General features: G+C 34.2%; 1 protein-coding gene across 1 annotated transcript in view; it reads right to left on the bottom strand.

The window, feature by feature from the left end:
- Positions 1-13,727, bottom strand: part of LOC129228259 (adenylosuccinate lyase-like) — a 28,611-nt gene extending 14,884 nt beyond the window's left edge. Inside the window, exons 1-7 of the mRNA XM_054862927.1 lie at positions 13,401-13,727; positions 5,768-5,971; positions 4,023-4,067; positions 3,516-3,595; positions 2,887-3,058; positions 1,611-1,657; positions 1,412-1,502 (exon numbers count right to left, since the gene is read on the bottom strand). Of these exons, the coding sequence (XP_054718902.1) occupies positions 1,412-1,502; positions 1,611-1,657; positions 2,887-3,058; positions 3,516-3,595; positions 4,023-4,067; positions 5,768-5,971; positions 13,401-13,541 (780 nt within the window). The 5' untranslated portion in view covers positions 13,542-13,727. The remainder of the gene's footprint in view (positions 1-1,411; positions 1,503-1,610; positions 1,658-2,886; positions 3,059-3,515; positions 3,596-4,022; positions 4,068-5,767; positions 5,972-13,400) is intronic.
- Positions 13,728-18,495: the final 4,768 nt, after the last annotated feature.

The raw sequence follows: 18,495 nt of genomic DNA, 5'->3' as shown, positions 1-18,495 counted from the left end.
CACACGTACATGATACATATTTATACCTGTACTATGCGACCTGGTGGGAGAAAATGCTGTTTTGACAATCGGAGCCTGGTAAGTCCCATCACTTCGTTTAGTAAATGAGTCCTGAAGAGGTTAAGTTATCTCTATTAATAATAAAGCTGAAAGTCTCTCTGTCCGGATCTCTGTGATGCGCATAGCGAGTAGACCGTTCGGCCGATTTTCATGAAATTTGGCACAGAATTAGGTTGTAGCATGTGGGTGTGCACCTCAAAGCGATTTTTTGAAAATTCTATGTGGTTCTTTTTCTATTCCAACTTTAAGAACAAAATTATCATAAGATGGACGAGTAAATTACGAAATTATCACAACGTGGAACCGTAACATGGGCACAAGCCAATTGGCGAGATACGAAATTATCATAACGTGGAAACATAACATGGGTACAAGCCAATTGGCGAGAAAATTCAACATATATTATTTGTAAATATACAGACAAACCAAAAGACCTTTTAATTTTTCTATTACGGGCAAAGCCGTGTGGGTACCACTAGTTAAAACATAAACTGGAATAGCAGATATGCAAGTCAATTTTCATGATCATATGAGGCAGTGAGCAGCAAAGAGATGTCAGTGGACCTTTTCAAGTTTTGAATAAAATGTGTTTAAAGATAAAGTCCTAGGTAGGCTCTCATTGAAAAGTTATTGTATAAAAGCATCTATACCAGGGCTACTGGTATTTTCTCTTGCCCTAAGACAGAGGAGAGGTTCACCTACCATTTGTACGTCTCCAAATTTTTAATTTTGCCACTTACATCCCTCTGCTTCTCACTGCCTCATATGGGTTTTTCTTTGCAATATGTGTCTGCAAGAAACTACAACCATACTTATATAAAAACAAGACATCATAGTTTTCAATCCTAATTTAACTAACTAAAATACATGAAGTTCATTTATGTTGTTAGAGCACAGGGATTCAATCACACACAAGGGCGGATTCAGGGGAGGTTCAAAGGGTCAGCTGACCCCCCCCCCCCCCCCCCGTGAGAAGAATTTCATTATGATTATTATTAAACTTCAATTCTTTAGATCCAAAAAAATAGTACATGGAATCAATGTCAACATTTTTTTTTTGCTCGGTTCTGTAAGGTAGTTCTTTTTAGTATGTCATAAATCAAAGAATTGACTGGGTTTGTTTACTGGGGTATTGCTATTTTGATTTCTTTGTTCATTTCAAAAGCACAAATTTCTCTAATGAGCTTAATTTTTTTCCTAGTTCTCCTTCCCCTCAAACCACATGTTGTGCATGTCATGTGTGCTTTTTCCTGCTATTTAGTCAATATCTCAATAATTGATTGCAAATATCCAACAAAAAGTAAATAAATAAATAAGGAAAAAAAAGAAAGATCTACTTTATAAATATTACCTTGTGAACTGTAGCAGCCAAGCTGGACAGGCTATAAATAACATTGCAGTCGATTTTGCGGCTATAGGTTTGGCCGCATATTTTGTAAGATCTAAAATTTAAGAACAAAAGATTGTTAGAACCTTGAAAAGTTTATACAATGCTTAGTAAAGTAAAGCATTTAAAATAACTTTCATCAAAAAAACAACAACAAAAATACCTTTCAAATCCTGCCATTTCTGTGACAAGTGCATCTAACTTTTTCACCTAAAAGACAAGATCTAAAAAGTTAGAAGTCAAATGATTAACTAATTATAATGGAAACATTTATCAACGAGGGAGGAGGGAGGACTATAACAATACAGTCACGAAAACTTGGATAACATTGATGAACAATTAAAATTATCCAACTACAGTATAACTTCGAATTAACAATTTCCGCAATTTAATGAAACATATCTCTGGTCCCGATTTGACTACATCGAATGCCTATACTCCTTGATTTAACAATAACTTTTTTCGGGCCCCTTGGCAATTGTTAAATTGGGGTAATACTGTATTACAATTTGAGCAAAGAGCAAAATTATTGCTATTGCAAATGTTTACATAACTGCAGTGTTTTAATAGTAATAGTTCAAAATATAGCCAGTTATCACAGACTTACAGTGGCGGCAATGGGGGCTTATAAGTGGGGGGGGAGAAAAAAAAGTCACAGGACTTTTAGCGGTAATAAGAAATGAAAAGAAGAAAAGTACAAAATTATATTAGGGCTGGTTTCGAGCCTATTGAAGGAGATAAGTGGAAATTGATGTAAGTCTATCAACATAACCCATATTTTTCTTAAGATTTTGATGAATTTTGTAAAAGTTACCCTCTCTACTTTGATGTCACAAGCACCTGGTAATAATTTCATTAAGCAAGTGGCTTTTGTTTAAGTAAAACATTTGACTTACTAATATCTAAACAATGAATACATAAGCTAAAAGTTACTGCTTGTGCTAAATAATGTTTTGTAAACAGACATACAAAGTAACACAATAATTATTTTCTGCAAATTTTGACATTTCTGTTTTTTTTTAATACTATTTCTAGTTTCGGTTTCAAAATTGAAAACAACAAGAGTAAATTAACCAAAAAAAGTGTCCCCTCTCCAATCACTGCGCTTCCTTCAGTCAAAATTTGAAAATACAAGTTTGCAAAAATCATTTATTCCCCACAAGCATTCTAATCAGAATTCTTTTTTTTTTTCACAAAAAAGAAAAAAAGAAAAGAAAAGAAAAGATAACAGAAGCAAAGATTTCTCATGGTAAAAAATACAAAACATCCTTATTAACACGTTCAATTACACCAGACACTAGATTGTACTTTCCAGACAGGCCTAGCCAGTCTATGGTATTTGACGCACACACACAAAAAAGGAAAATGAAAATAAAAAATGAATAAAAGTTCGTTCACTGCAAAAATATAGGTAGCCTCTTGATGCAAAACTTAGTTACCTTTTCTTGATCTCCATCGAATATTGTCATAAAACTCGCCTGAGTTCCGGTAGTTCCTTTAACCCCTCGAAAACGTAAATCATCCCGCACTCTTTGTATATTTACCAGGTCCGCTAAGAGATCTGAAATCCATAAGCACGCTCTTTTTCCAACAGTTGTAAGCTGAGCAGGCCTGTTGAAAAAATGATTTTAAAAAATTTAAAAGAAACTAAAAGCTGTGTGCTATAAAAAAATATGAAGAGACAAGTTAAAATAATGTGATAAATTATACCATAGGATCTTCCAATTATTGGCTTGCACGTTTTCGATTTAAAGTCAGTTTTGTATGTAGTGATACATCTGCTTTGAATGTTTTTAATTACAGGTTAAAAATTTAATTTGCTCCAAGCAGAAACATTCTCAGTCTGGTAAGTTAAAACATATGAATTTAAGCAATGTTGATGTTACCCAGCAATGTAAGTTTCGATTCTTATACCCTAGATCCGCCACTATATGTAAGCTTTCAATATTTTCATCAAAAATGATGACATAACTTGTTTTTGAATGTTTAAACTACATGGAAACACAACAATATTTTTAAAAAAAAATTAGCTGGAAATGTTCTTGAAATCATTTCAACGGATACTTACTGCATGTGCGTAAAACCCAACGTGGGCAAATCTTTATATTGTTCGGCAAAATTAGACAATCTATGGATGCATCGAGCTAACTGGAAAAAAAGGTTACTTTTAAAGTTATATGAGAACATAAAGACACAGTAGCATCTATTAATTATATTAAAAAATAATGAAATAAATTGTATTTTTTCATTTTACCACACAAGTGATAAAGTCACCAAATATGATACAATTGATGTCAAACCGTATATCCCTGCAATCTGCAGGTAATCTTTCACTAAAAACTTTTAGAACTGCCTTTTATTAACATTTTATAAATGTGTACTAGCTAATTATGGCAAAGTTCTCACACTTAAAATTGCAACTACATAGATATGTTTTTGCATTTGATAAACAATATATCAGAAGCAAAAAAGGGTATTGTTAGAAACTTAAAAAATTAATTTAAGAAAATTTAAAATGAATAATTACAAAGTAAGTAGTGATATTCAAATGTAAACTTTTACTATTTTTACTCACCTTTGGAAGCAAGATGTTTAAACCATCACGAATTATGATCAAATCCTGAAATAAAATGAGAATATATGAAGAGTAAAAGTTACATAACGGTTGAGGTTTATGTTTGGATCTTATATATTTAAAAAAAAGTAAAAAAAAAAAAAAAAACATAGAATTATTACAAGATACCCTGAAAATGGTAGTTTAAATAGTTCTCAATACATGTAAATAAATGCTTACAGATCAGTAGGTTAGTGCAGTAGAGCCCAACTTATGGCTCGCAAAGCTGACCCATGTGACCTCTTTTGCTCAATATTACAAAAGTCACAATTAGTCCCAATGTCGCAAATTTGGAGACGAGTATTTGGAAGTAGGTTGTTGGAAAGTAAATCCAATTAATTAAATAGGTACTCATTGAATAATGATCACAACACAATTCTTGTTTTGTAATTTTCTTTAATTTGTTTAGAAAATTTTAAAATATCTTACAATTTTCTATGTTCAGGACCGTGAGAATCATTTTAGTATGAGGTGCAGCCAGTAATTCATAAGATAGATGCAGAAGAAAGATTCATGATGATCACTATATACTAGTTTCACTTAAGAATGTTCATCACATCTTATTTTACTTCTATTTAAAAGGTTTCTGTTCAAAAATTGCAGCAAAATGCTCCCAATTTTTTCAGAAAAACCAGGAGCTCAATTTATACATAAGTTTTCAGTTTTCCTCCTATAAGAAAAGGGGTTGGATGACTGATACGTAAGTGTATATGGCATGTAACTTTTATCTGGGCATGGGTTTGCATTCATTTTGTACCTTTTACACTCCTCCCTCTTGAAAACATTTATATGATGCTTTTCAGTTTTTTTTTTTCTTTCCTTTCATTTTGCAGATTAAAGAAGAGTATAATATGCATGAAGCATAAAAATTTAAAATACCAGAAAAACTAAACACTCAATATTATGCTTGCTATATGATAAGTATGAAAGAATTTTTTTTAAACTATAACACAAATACAACAAAAACAACATATAAAACCCAAACATGCAGATTTTTAAGTAGGAAGGGTAGTTGGTGGGGGGGGGGGGGGGCATTCAATTTCATTGAAAATTGTGCCTTTTTTATTATATTTGTGGAAAAAAATGGCCAGTAAGATAAAAGGGACCTCAAGTCACAGAGTAGTAACTGGAAATTGGAATTTTCAGGTCTACAATATTTGAAAGACAAGGAATCTCTTCCTATCACAAGGGAGAAAATTGGTTCCAGTCCATATTCTTATGCACTATATGAAGTTCTACTCTCCCCTGGCATTGGGGGATGACTAGAAATGGGTATCATCTTTTGAGAAAAAAAGTGAAACCTTTCCATGATTGATTGAAAAAAACTGTAAAAACATTAGAAAATGGTAAAAAACAGGAAATAGGGAGATGGACGTAAAAAACAGTGTTCTGTTAAAAACAGAGTTGGCAAGTATGCAAGAGGCACCCCAAACCTTAACTTTTGGGAGAGGAGTAACTCTTAATTCACTGAATAAAACTCTGAATTCATCAAATAATCAAACAAAGAAAAAATAAATACAATGTGTGCAGACATGCTTACATCTCATATCTAATGAGAAGAGATAAAAGGCATTATTTAAAAAGGATAAAGGAAAAAAGTTCAAGTGTCTCCGAATGTTCCATAAGAAAAAATTGACCTCCCACTAAAGTGCATTTGATTAAATATTTCAGTAATAACTAAGGAAACTTAAAAATAATTAACTTACAGTATTGTCACCAACATAACATGAAGTTGCCCCCAAATGTATAATAGGGGCTGCTTTAGGGCACTGATTTGCAAAAACATGTACATGTGCCATAACATCATGTCTAGTCTGCCCTTCTTCTTTAATAGCAGCAAGGAAATCAATTTTTTCTTGATTTAACTCCATTTCTTCTATCTGTTCATCTGTTATGTTTAGGCCAAGCATCTGTTAAAATATTAAATGGTTAACAAAATATTTGTTCTAACAAAACAAATGCTACACATCATCCTACGAAATTTTATTCATTGGTGAAAAATTGACATGCTATTTACTATCATACGTCTGCACGTATCAAACTTTTTAAAATTTCACAAGAAATCATTTTAAATTGTAAAAACTAACATTTTCTCTATGACAAAAACATCGGAGGCTCGTACAAGGGGGCAACTGCCCTCACACTTTCAAAAGTGAAGGGGCCTTACACCCTCACTTTTCAGAGTTAAAATTAATGATGAATTGAAAAATGATTTTTCATACGGTGGATTGATATATCACTTATGTTCTTACCACTCCTCACTTCACTGTTCGATGGTATTTATTTCATAAATAAATTGTAACTGGGTTACTTCGCAAAGAGTCCCAAGTCTGCGTTTTTAAAATCGACCAATTTGGCTCATCATTCATTTTCATTTTTCTCCGAGACTTAATGTTAACAGAAAACAACTTTTAAATATTAATAATGTAAAAATGGAAATAAAAGACAATCACTCAAGAGACTAGTACTGAATACTGCCGTGTGCAGGTAAACGGCAGTATCTGCATAAATGAGTTTGAGATATTTGAAGAAATGTGTGGTGAATTCAATACTAACAATAAGAAAATATTGGTATGAGACGTTGTTTTTGTACCTTTTTTCAGCCGAAACCAAATAAGCGAACTTGTACAATAAAGATAATGTACAGTAGATAACAAAAATACAAAAAAATTAAAAATGAAAAATTTGCAGTTACTGCCCTTTACCTGCACATGGCAGAATAAACTTTAGTATAGCACTAAAAATATTAGTCAAACTCCAATTTTGTTGTGACTTTTGGATAAACGCAACAACACTTTCTAAAATCAACATCCGCTTTTTGTCTTCACTTACTGTTTTATGCTGATCATTACCATGATTTAAAAGCATATGATTTTCATTAGATGTGTGAAAGTAATCATTATTAAAATACAAGAAAAAATTGTATATATGAATAATGAAAGAAGGCTAATATTTTACTTTCAAGAATAAAAAAATAATTTAAAAAATTTGTGGTTAAAGCAAAATGTGCCGCTCTAGGCCTACCTTGCCTATTGGAAAATTGGGCCCTATGGGGGTGGGCGGGGGGGGGGGGGGGGGGGGGTACTCATTTATGCACAAAAATGCAACAGGCAAAGGGAGGAGAGTAGGCTGTTACTGGAGGTGAAAGCCACTGTGCCAGTCATTTCTGTTAAGGTTGGAGAAATCAAACATCTTTGGTCAAAGGTTTCGATTCCTTCCCCTGCACAAACTGCTGCATCTTAAAGAGTAGGTAAGGACAAGTCAACTAGTCCTATGCTTAACAGTGAGTATGTTTAAGATGGCTGTTGTGAAAAAAACCTTCCCGTCGGAGAGGTCTCGCGATAACATTGAACATATTTAGTTTGTCATCCTAAGGAGGACAGACCAGATTCTCTCCGTACTTGTTTCAGTTGAGCCCCCTTTTCAGCCTTTCACTCATTTAATTTGAAATACAATGAAAATTTGGTAACTTGACATGTGGAAAACACAATTTCCTTGGTAGATCAACATTATTTTTTTTATGGTTTGCCCAATGCTAATTTCAATGGGTGCAGGGCCGGATCTGCGTACCCAAAGACCCAGCAGTGCGGCCCAAAAATTAATTTTTCCCCTCAAAAACTAGCACTAAGACGCATTAACATTGCAAAAGATACACTGCTGGCCTCTGGGGAGGGGTCTACAGATTTTGTTACAGGGGGTGGGGGCAAAATTTATAGATTTCGGCCTGAATGGGCGAAAACCCCTCTAATTTTGATGACCCTATAAGTCGAGATCCAACTGCTTTTCCAGTTGAATTTTTGCTAGCGGCATTCTTTCATATTGACCTTTTCTGTAAATTTTACGTTGCAGTTTCTTTCAAGCTCATTTAAAGCTATCAACTTTGTTCTGTTAGTGCAATTCTAAAAGGCTAGGATGCAGGGTAGAGTTTTGGGCTGTCGGAAACGGGTTTTGGGACAGTCCAAAACTGGTTTCGGACAGACAGTCAGGTGGTTTATACCGTCCGAAAGTGTCTTAAACTATCCAAAACTATGCCGAAGCTTAAGGGGTAGTAATCTAATCAATTCATATTTACTGCAAAATTTGTGATACAAAAACAAATATTAATGAATTTTAATTGATGCATAATTGATAATATTTTCCACTGAGACGTTCATTAAAAAAATTATTTTACTTAAAGAATTGCCAATAAACTCAATTACTTAAAAACTTTCTTCTGTAACTTGGTAGATGTATGAAAGGAAATTCACAACACTACCAAGACAACTAATTTCAGTTCTACAGTGAAACCTCCGAATAGCGGACAGTCAAGGGACCAGAAGTTTTGTCCGTTATTAGGAGGTGTCCGCTATTGGGAGGCACTACTTAATTTACCTTTTTCAAAATGGGCTGTTGTTCCCTTTGTAGAACACAATCGAAACAATTGCGAAAGGTTGACTATATTTTACATTCAAGGGTAATTAATCTGTATTTTCTTAATAAAGGTATACTGACAGCACACACTTGTCTTAAAAAGCATTTAGTCAATTAAAGTAATCAGTTAAAACAGTTTGACATCTCTTTTTTGCATTACAAGCCTGTTTCTCAGTATAAATATTTAAATCATTTACCTTAGCAAGTCCTTCAGTGTCCCCTTTAATCAGGAAAAAGTTTTTCAATTCTTTACTGTATTTCAGTGCTTCCGAAAAGTCTCTAATTGTGCAAACATCATTTTCAATCACAGGAAAATCCCCAAAGTTTTCCCCGACTTCTCTGGCTTTCTCTTGGAGTAAATACCCCGTTTATAGGGACGTTTTTTGCACGAGCAGCTCTGAACCATTTCATGACAACCTCGTCGATTTCACTGGTTTCTGTTTTGCGAAACTTAACGTTTTTTAAATCTTCATTTGAACTCACAATCCACAATTTTCTAATTTCGTCTTTATCTTTTAAAATTTCGCTGATTTGAGTTTTCCCAACTTGAAAACAACAAGACAACGCACACTTATTTTTTTCTTTTTCGGCAACATCCAAAACATTAATTTTTTCTTTCAATGTCAGTCTCTTTCTTTTAGTTGCCATTTTAAAATTCAAACAATATTGTCACACAAAAAAATCAACTAAATCAACACTACTTTATGAGAGTTTGCAACTGCAAAGCTACGATTGCTGCATGAAAAGCAGGTTCGCTTGCCTCTCAGTTCATCTCAGGGTGTGAATATCCCATTACCAACGGCGGCGATTCGACGGAACAACCCCCTCTTCCCCCCCTACACACGCTTTTTATGGTTAATTTATTTATTTTATCTCGAGTATCACTATTGCATGATTGACAGTTGGCAATATGACCTTGAATATGGGCAAATCTTTTTCATGTCTAAAAATGAAACAACCCAACGAAACCATGGCGCCGTAAAGCCGACTACTACCGGCGCGGCGTCGGTCTGTTCAATAGCATCTCCTGAAAGCCCCAGTTAGAAAAAGCGCCCAGTTTCCTCTTTTTTTATCTTAACTTTTTAAAAGTTATTGTGTGCAAAATTCATTACAATCTTAAGAAAAACGTACGTTAAAATTGTTAGACTGACATCAGTTTTCACTTATCTGCTTCAATACTCTCAAAACTAGCAACAAAATTATGACTTTTTTTTTCTTTTTCATTTTTTGCTGCCCGCAAAAAGTACCATGTCTTTTAGTTCTTTTTTTTCTGCCCACAACTTTTAAGTCCCATTCGCTGCCTCTGCCCATTACCACCCTTTTAATACCAAGAAACAGTGATAAGGAAATGACAGGGGGGGGGGGGAATATCAAATGCCCAGGATGAAAAGTTTTGTAAGGCAAGCAGTTACTAAGATATTCTGTGAAAATAAAAGAATTTGGAAGTGCTACGATCGCAAGGGAAATTTTTTGTGAAATAACTGTCCGTTATTCGGAGTGTCCATTATTCAGAGTGAATTACATGGAATAGCCTATATTGAGGGACTGGGACTTGCAAAAATGTCCATTAATTAGAGGTGTCCGTTATTCGGGAGTGTCCGTTAAGGGAGGTTTCACTGTATTTGCAACTCAAAGAAATGTAATAAAAAGTTTATTTATTTTTTTTTTTATAGTTTTTGCATATAAGTTTTTAGATGATGTTTAAATAATTTTTTTAACCATAGATTAAAGAACAATAAATAGATGATTAAAAATATACACTTATATTTTTTTAACTTGCGTAATTTCTTTTTTTAATTCAGATTTTTAATATATCTGTAACTATATCCTTCTATAACTACAAAAATTGTCATTTATTGCATTCAAGTTAGTTATTGCACTATATTTTGAACACTTTCTTTTGAACACATGCATAAATATCAAAAAATTTTGCTACTGTTATGAAAAAAACCTCATGCGTATAAATTGAAATTTTTACTGAACAATTCAACTTCTAATATGTAGCTAGATTAGAATCAGAAATAAGTTACCTATATATTTATACTCGATTGTTCACCATTGAATAAATATTCAATATAAAACATCACCTTGACACATTATGTTCTATTTTTGATATTTTCTCACAAAATACAGTTTCTCTAAAATTTTACTTTTGGACTGTTTTAGACACAAGGGTTTTGGACAGGAAGGTAGAAACCATGGTTTTTACCAAAGTGTCCAAAACCTTGCCAACCCTGCTAGGAAGGGGTAGGACAAATGCACCCAGGATTCCTCTAGCGAAAGAAGGCAACATAATATATGTTTTTCAAACAAGTGTGAGTAGTGGCAGATCAAAGGGGGGGGCTAAAGGAGCTATAGCCTCCCCTCTTGAGGTCTGAACTTACACTAGATAAAATGGAAATTTCAGAGACTTTTAATACTGCAATACATTTGCGATTTGAAATATGCATTATATTTAAATAAACTACTATATACAGTGGCATATTAATGGAAGGAGAGGAGGTGGGGCTGTAATAATAAATATAATTTGGTAAAAACTGAAAACATTAAATTGTGATCTGTAATGAAATGGAAAGGCTTAGAGGACATTGTTTCGTTCCGCAATATATTTTTTTTCATCTGAAAGTTATTACTTTCAAATTAAAACAGCCATATATATTTTACTTCATTCCCAGGCAAAGGGTGCTGTTGCCCCCCTCCACCCCATGAGGTCAGAAATAACCCTAGACAAAACCCAATACTTCAAATTTAAATATGCATTGTATTTAAACAAATATATACACACTATATTGTGGCGTATTAATGTTAGGTTGGGGGGAGGGGCTATAGGAACAGTAGCCCCTTCTCCCATTTGGTCAAAACTTGCAACAGATCACAATGTGATTTGCAATGGTATGGAAAGTCTTAAGAGGAAAAACTTCGTCCTGCTGTCGAAGCTTTTTAAACTGAAGTTATTCGTTTCAAAATAAGTAATATATTTTACTCCGTTTGCTGGCTAAGGAGGCGCAGCTGAAATCTCTGGATGCTGTAACTGACCTTTTCAATGTTTGCTTGTAATTTCGCCTTAGCTCTGGTCATGGCGAGATAATTTGTAGCTATATATCCAATTGAGATGCATATTGTATATAGTGCTTTCAGACCTTTAAAGGGTTTGCGAAGTATTTATATTCTTCAGATTACATTCTATCTGAGTTTATTTCAAGCAAAAAAAAAACCTTATAAGTCCTAAATTTTTCGTTAGAGGGATGAGGGATCGCTTGTAGAGAAAATTTCATATTGTTTAAACAAGGGTGTCTGTCCCTCTAAGAGCAATGGCTCCCCTCCCCACTCCCCCCGCGATTGAGAGTAACCACAAAAACGGAAAAAAAAAGACCCTCTGAAACAGTGACTCTCCACTTGAACCTAGGTTAGCCCCCCCCCCCCCCCCCCCCCCCCCCCCCCGTTCAAGTTTTAGATCCGTCACTGAGTGTGAGCAAGACTTTTTATCTTTAACAGATTCCGACTGACAAGAAGAGTTTATCTCTTTTCAAAACGGATTTATTCCTGCACATATTTAAATAATATCAGTTATTTTGTTATGTACTTTTCAGAAAATAAAAAGGAAAGAAAATTCATTTACTGGAATTAATTTTCATAATGTGAATGTTAAGCACTAGTAAGTAAGTGATACAGAAATTCTTTAGGAATTAAAATTATGGAACCTCAGTAAGTTGACAACCGCTTGGGTTGACATGTTTCTTTGAGGCATCGAGTTATGGAGGTTCCACTGTATTCACAAAAACAGTACACACAGTTAATTTCATTTTGTACACAGTGAAATCCCATTACAATGAAAACCAGAACAATGAAGTATCTTTCAAAGAAATAAATTTTCAGTCTCGATTTGATTTCAATTGCATTGCTATAATTCCATTACTATGAAGTTCCAGTAACAATGAAAGAAATTTTGGTCCCTTCTAGTTCGTTGTAAGGGGTTTTTTTCGTCAATTCTATCTTTGAAAGAAGATGTCAAAAAACAGAAACACTTAAACAGTAATTTGACATTCGCTTATGTTTGATTTGTCTTTCCATGAGTTCAAATGTGTAATAAAAAGTACATTCATGACTAATTTTTTTACTTTAGATTATCATTTTATATCTTTTGGCAATAATTGGGTGGACTAGTGATTTTTCATTGCTGACATCTAGTCAGCCTTTATGACATTCAAACTACATTAAAATTCCTTCACAACAAACTTTAAGGGACTACAAATTTTAGTTGTTGCACAGAAATTCAAGCTATGTAAGGGACCAGGGGCAGCCAGGGGGGGGGAGAAGGGACATCTGTTGACCCGGGCCTGAGCCTGGAGGGCCCCAATATTTTTTTAATGAGGGGTGAAATATAGGGGTAAACAATATGGAGGGGGGGGACTAAAAAAGTAATTTTTGACAGGCCCCCAAAATTTTTGGGCACGCCCCTGTAAGGGACTGAACAATTATTTCGTTGCATTAGTATTCATTAAAACAGGATATCATAGCATAACAAGTAAATTTCTTTAAAATACATCTATTAGAGTGGTCAATTAAAAACTTAGTTTTACTGCCTTAACAAATTCATTTAAAAAATTCAAAAACAAGAACATTTTTCAAGAAAAGTTACATCACTTTGGTGCACTAAAAGTAAATAAGAAATAACAACGTCAACGTATAATTGCACAAAAACTGCAGAGTACGGCAGACACGTTTTTCGGGGTTGCAAGGAACTCAATGCTTTTCAATGCAATGTCCTTTCCCCCAAAGTTCACTTATTTTTGTATGAAAAAAGGGTTCTTGTAACCAGAAACACGTGTTTGTGAAATCTGCATTTTTGCAAAATTATACTTTGTTGTTTTTTATTTTACTGTTCTAGTGCACAGTTTAAAACGTCAAATAATTTTATTGATGGCTTACCTTTTCAGCTTTTGCAAGATATACCCACAGTTTTCTCCAAGTAGTAAATTTTTTACCGTCACTAAAATTGCGCGACATTTCTTCACTAGCATAACGACTAGAAAGAGGCGATTGAAAATGAGACAGCATAGCTTCAGACATTGTGAAAGGAATTTATAAATTTAAGCAAAATACTTTTTGAAGAAAAAGCTTTAAGCAGCTACGGGCAAATCAGTAATCTGGTGCAGCTTCAGCACTCCAAAGAATTCGATAAAAGGAATTATTTCTTGATCAAGAAAAGCATAGTTTACATTGAGATAGCGGCAGATGATAAAAATGATAAACAAACAAAGCATGTATGATAAGCCAAACGGAAGTTGCCAGATTCAAAGATTAATAAAGCTGCTCAATTATAGATGGCGCTGTTATCAGCAGTCCTACCAAAGGGAAAGTCATCACAGTCGATGGGGACGCATTGGAAACGGAAAGTAACAATAGGTGACACTTAAATCGGATAAAAACTAATCCAGCTTGTCTGCTATATGTTCTGCTACGGTATTAAGCTAGCAATTTTAACCAAACCATTACTTTTCTAATTTTTTTAGCGATATTCTTGCCTTGTTTTCATATTTTGTGCTTGTTTTGTAAAGATGTGGTTATTCTTTATGCATTTGTTGCTCATAAACGGTAGATTTATTGGTTTTTTCTTCAGCGACTTAAGGATCGATACCAATCCGAGAATTTCGTGTCCAAAAAACCTCTGTTCCAGTCCGACCACGAGATACAACACCTGCAGAAGTCCGTTTCCTAGTTCTTTCGGCCCGAAGGAGAAGAACCACTACTGTGCTTCAACTCGTTGCAGACCCTATTGTAGCATCAGGAAGAAGAATCTCTGCTACTACGGTGCGAAATCGTCTTCACAATGCAAGTCAGTATGCAGGACGATCAATTGTGTTTGTTCCCTTCAACGGACCACAGCAAGGTATCCACTTATGCTGGGCAATAGAACATGTTTCGTACTCAGCAGCAATGGGCTTCTGTGCTGTTCACAAACGAGTTCAGATTTACATTGGAGAGTGCTTCAGGGCATCTACTGATCTGGAGGGAACAGCGCAATAAATACCACCAATCCAACACTGTTGAAAGACCACAGTTATTATAGAGGTGGTGGAATCATGCTTTGGGCTGGGATCTCGCTCGGTGGTTACACTGACCTGCATGTGTTCCGTGGAAGAACACTGACTGGTCTGAGATATCAGGATGAGATTCTCGATCCATATTTCCGCCCATACGTTGGTGCTATTGGTAATGACTTCATTCTGATGGGTTTTAAATGCACGACCTCACTGAGCTCGGATTGCTGAGGAATATCTTAAGGATCACGGTTTGAGACAAATGGAATGATCAGTAGGGTGGACCGAAAAAACTTTTTTTGGAAATCTGTTTTTGGATAGTGCGGAAAAGTTGCTGTATGGGCCCGTTATTACCCATAAAAAATTTCGCTAAACTTGTTTAATATTTAGCCGGCGCTATTTGACCTTGAAAAACTGAAAAAAAGGGCAAAAATGCACTTTTTTCAAAAAAAAAAAAAAAGGGGGGGAGGGGGTCAAAAATAAATGTTTGAAGCTAGTTTCAGCAAACATTAGAAGTATCTGTCAGTAAATTAGTTGAAATCCTCAAAGATTTTTATACATTTCGTAAAATATTTAGCTACGCTCCTTTAAGACTGTCACATGGGAAAAATGAAAAAAAAAAAAAAATAAATAAAGTACGTAGTTTCAAAATAAGTAAATACTGAAATGTTACACAATACGTTACTTAGAAAAAACAGTGAAAATTCAATCAATTTTATGCGACATTTGTAAGCCAATTTTAAAAAATGCACACACTCAAATAAAAAATAGTTAAATAAGATGCTAATTTTTTAATCTTCGGTTCCAATTGTTTCTCCTACATAATAAACGGCGCTCAACTGCTTCTATTATTCCTAAGATTATTTTATAACTATTTTATATATGTTTGCCAAATAGGGTCCTTGAGCATTAAAAAAATGTGAATCCTCTGAAGTCTTTTAAATGGGAGCCGGACTTTTCGAATGTCATTGCATTATTATCTTTGTTTTGGTATACAACACGACTTATGTAGAAACGCGCGAAAAAGAAAGTAACGCGAGCATGCACAAGTAGTCTTCTATTTGGACCTGGAAAAGATTTGTCTCCTCCCGATGCTTTATTTCTTCCAACATATGAAGATGTTATCAAATCACTAGGATGCAAATAAAGGGAGAAGGATGTAAGCAACCATCTTCTGCAAGTGTGGCCGCTGTAGTTGCAAAAAAAAGTTATTGATATTTGGAAGCGTGCTTCCCTTCCCCTTGTTTCGATAAGAAGAATGATTACCATGATTTTATCTTATTATTCTAAATATAATAGCACAACAAAAAATGCTAAGAATATAAAGACACAACTTTTACAATCAAAGCTAGGCAAATTTAAAGCAGAGGCTACGACTTTGTTTGATATTTGTGTCTGCAAATGCGCAGATTTATATTCGTGTAATTGCAGAAAAAAAGCAAAAGTCCCTGATAGAGATAAACAATTTCTAATTGATCAAAAGACAATAAGAAAAATGGCTTTAGGAAAAGTGGATAAGGTAACAAATAATGCATATTTCGCTCATCCTGAACAGCTACTGTTGACAATGTTGTTTGACTCAAGAAAATACATTCAGGAATTATCTGTTAGGCGCATTCTGAACTCTAGAAATAAGAAGACGAAGAGCTCGGATGGTGTACGATTTTTTAAGCGTCCTAAACTCAATTTTGAAGTCGTTGATTATGTTGATTTAGTTGATTGGGCAAACTGTGTTGCAACAGAGCCACCTCTTATAATGCATTTAAAAGACCAACTATTGAAAGAAATGTGCAAAGAACAGCCTACAGAGTTCACTTTCGAGAAATTTCAGTGTCACATGGAAGCTGTGGAACGTTGTGTGAAACTAATAACCGAAGCTGCAATAAAAGTTCGTGATGAAACTGCCACAAGATGGATACATTCGTGCCAAACTTCAAGCCAGGAAAGAACTTCCAACATTTGATAACAAGGAACAATATTATTCTAAAAAATAATATTCATTATGCATGAGGTATTATAAATCAAATTTGAAGATTTCTTTTTCAAACTTTTATTATCTTTATATGTATTTCTAGAAAATGTATGATACTATTGCGTGATAATAATTACTATGATTAATAGTGCTATTTCATTAATAACTCTATGATTTAATTTTGAAAAATAATTTTAAAAATGGTTTTTAAAGAAATTCAATATTTTTCATTTTTCTCCAATTTTTGATGTTGGAAAGGAGCGATTAAATGCTCATTAAAATCAATGAAAAATTTTATGGGCTCGAACTGGCTCATTATATAACATTTTCGGTGCATTCCAGCAAAATATTTGGAATTTAGTTTTTAAAAATAAATTTCGACAAAAATTTATTTTTTCTCTTTTTTTTTCGGTTTTTTTGTGTCAAATAGCGCCGGCTAGATATTTTTTAATACCCAAGAAATTTTTTGTGAGTGCTAACTAGCTCACTACGCAACTTTTGCGCGCTATCCAAAAATTGATTTCGAAAAAAAAAAAATTTTCGGCTTATTTCGGCCCACCCTAATGACCAGCTCGATCTCCGGACCTGAATCCGATAGAACATCTTTGGGACTATCTTGGCAAACAGGTTGATGCTTTAAATCCTTCTCCAAGGTCGTTACATGAGCTGGAACAAGGCTTACTCTGTATCTGGTCTTCGCTTCCTATTCCGGTGTCCGACAACTTAATCAACAGCATGGAAAATCGATGCCACCAATGAATTCAAGTTAGGGGAGACACATTCCTTACTAGAACCCAATTTTGTATTGTTTCTATGACATTGTACTACATAATACTGTGATGATCTGTTTTCTTCAAGAATGGACTTTTCCGCAAAGATTGCTTTTTTTGTTATAAATGGTTTTTTGCAATACACTTATACAAATTTCTACGACGCATTCAATAAAAAACCATTGAATGCACATATCCTCCAAATTTTTTGTTTCTACATTCATTCATTTGCAAATTAGACGCAAAAAACCGGTTGTACCTTAACTTTTTGAGGCCAGTGTAATTAGCCCACAATATTCTTGGTTAACCTGCCTTTGGCTAACACGAATAGAATTAACATTTTTCACACACGTAAGCAGGCGACATGAGAGAAACACGTATTTTCCAAGCCCAAGCCGCCAGTGGCGTAGCGAGAAAAAATCCTGGGGGGGGGGGGGGGTAATTTTTTCTGAAGTTTAAAGTAAAGCCATGCCTTCAAGTTGATACAAATACAATACTGTATAATAATACAATATGTATATATATATATATGTATATATTAGTGATGTTCCGGATTTCTGTATCCGTATCCGTATCCGCGGATATCCGAGGGAAAATAAAGATCTGTATCCGTATCCGTTACTTTTTGGCGGATCTTAAACGGATCTTTTCTATTCTAAAAATTCTTAAATATTTGAATAAAAGACTCTTAAATTCCGTTTAAATTATGTTTTATTCCCTATCAAAATTATAAGGCATCATTTCCGAAGCCAATTTGCACCCTCCGTCACAAAAAGTAAGGGGTAATAAGTTTTGAAAGTGTGTATATGTGTATCTATCTATTTGTGGCATCATAGCTACTAAACAGATGAACCGATTTTGATAGTTCTTATTTTCGTTCAAAAGGTGACTTGATCGAAAGTGTTAATCACGTTACACAGGTCCTCAGTTTTGTAGAACTTTAATTACCGGAGATAGATATAGATTAAAGACCAACACAATTATGGTAGTAAAAAACTACCCGTACGTTAAAAATAATGGCAATAATTTGAAAGAACGAAGTTTTCTGCGGTTGATATTTATTTGAAACTTCCAAGTTATGTATATTAGGAGTTATAATCTTGTTGAGTACATTTTAAATGTTATTCTAAGCCTATATGCGTGAATGGAAGCAATTTCATAGTCGGAAGATAAGGAGAAAAAGCTCAATAATTTAAAATTTCTGTCTCTTGTCAGTTCATATTTGTTAATGGGTGTTCTGA

The sequence above is a fragment of the Uloborus diversus genome, chromosome 8, assembly GCF_026930045.1.
Source record: "Uloborus diversus isolate 005 chromosome 8, Udiv.v.3.1, whole genome shotgun sequence".
Taxonomy (NCBI): Eukaryota; Metazoa; Arthropoda; class Arachnida; order Araneae; family Uloboridae; genus Uloborus; species Uloborus diversus.
Note: the sequence above shows the minus strand (reverse complement) of the source record. Positions and strands in the feature narration are given on the sequence as shown.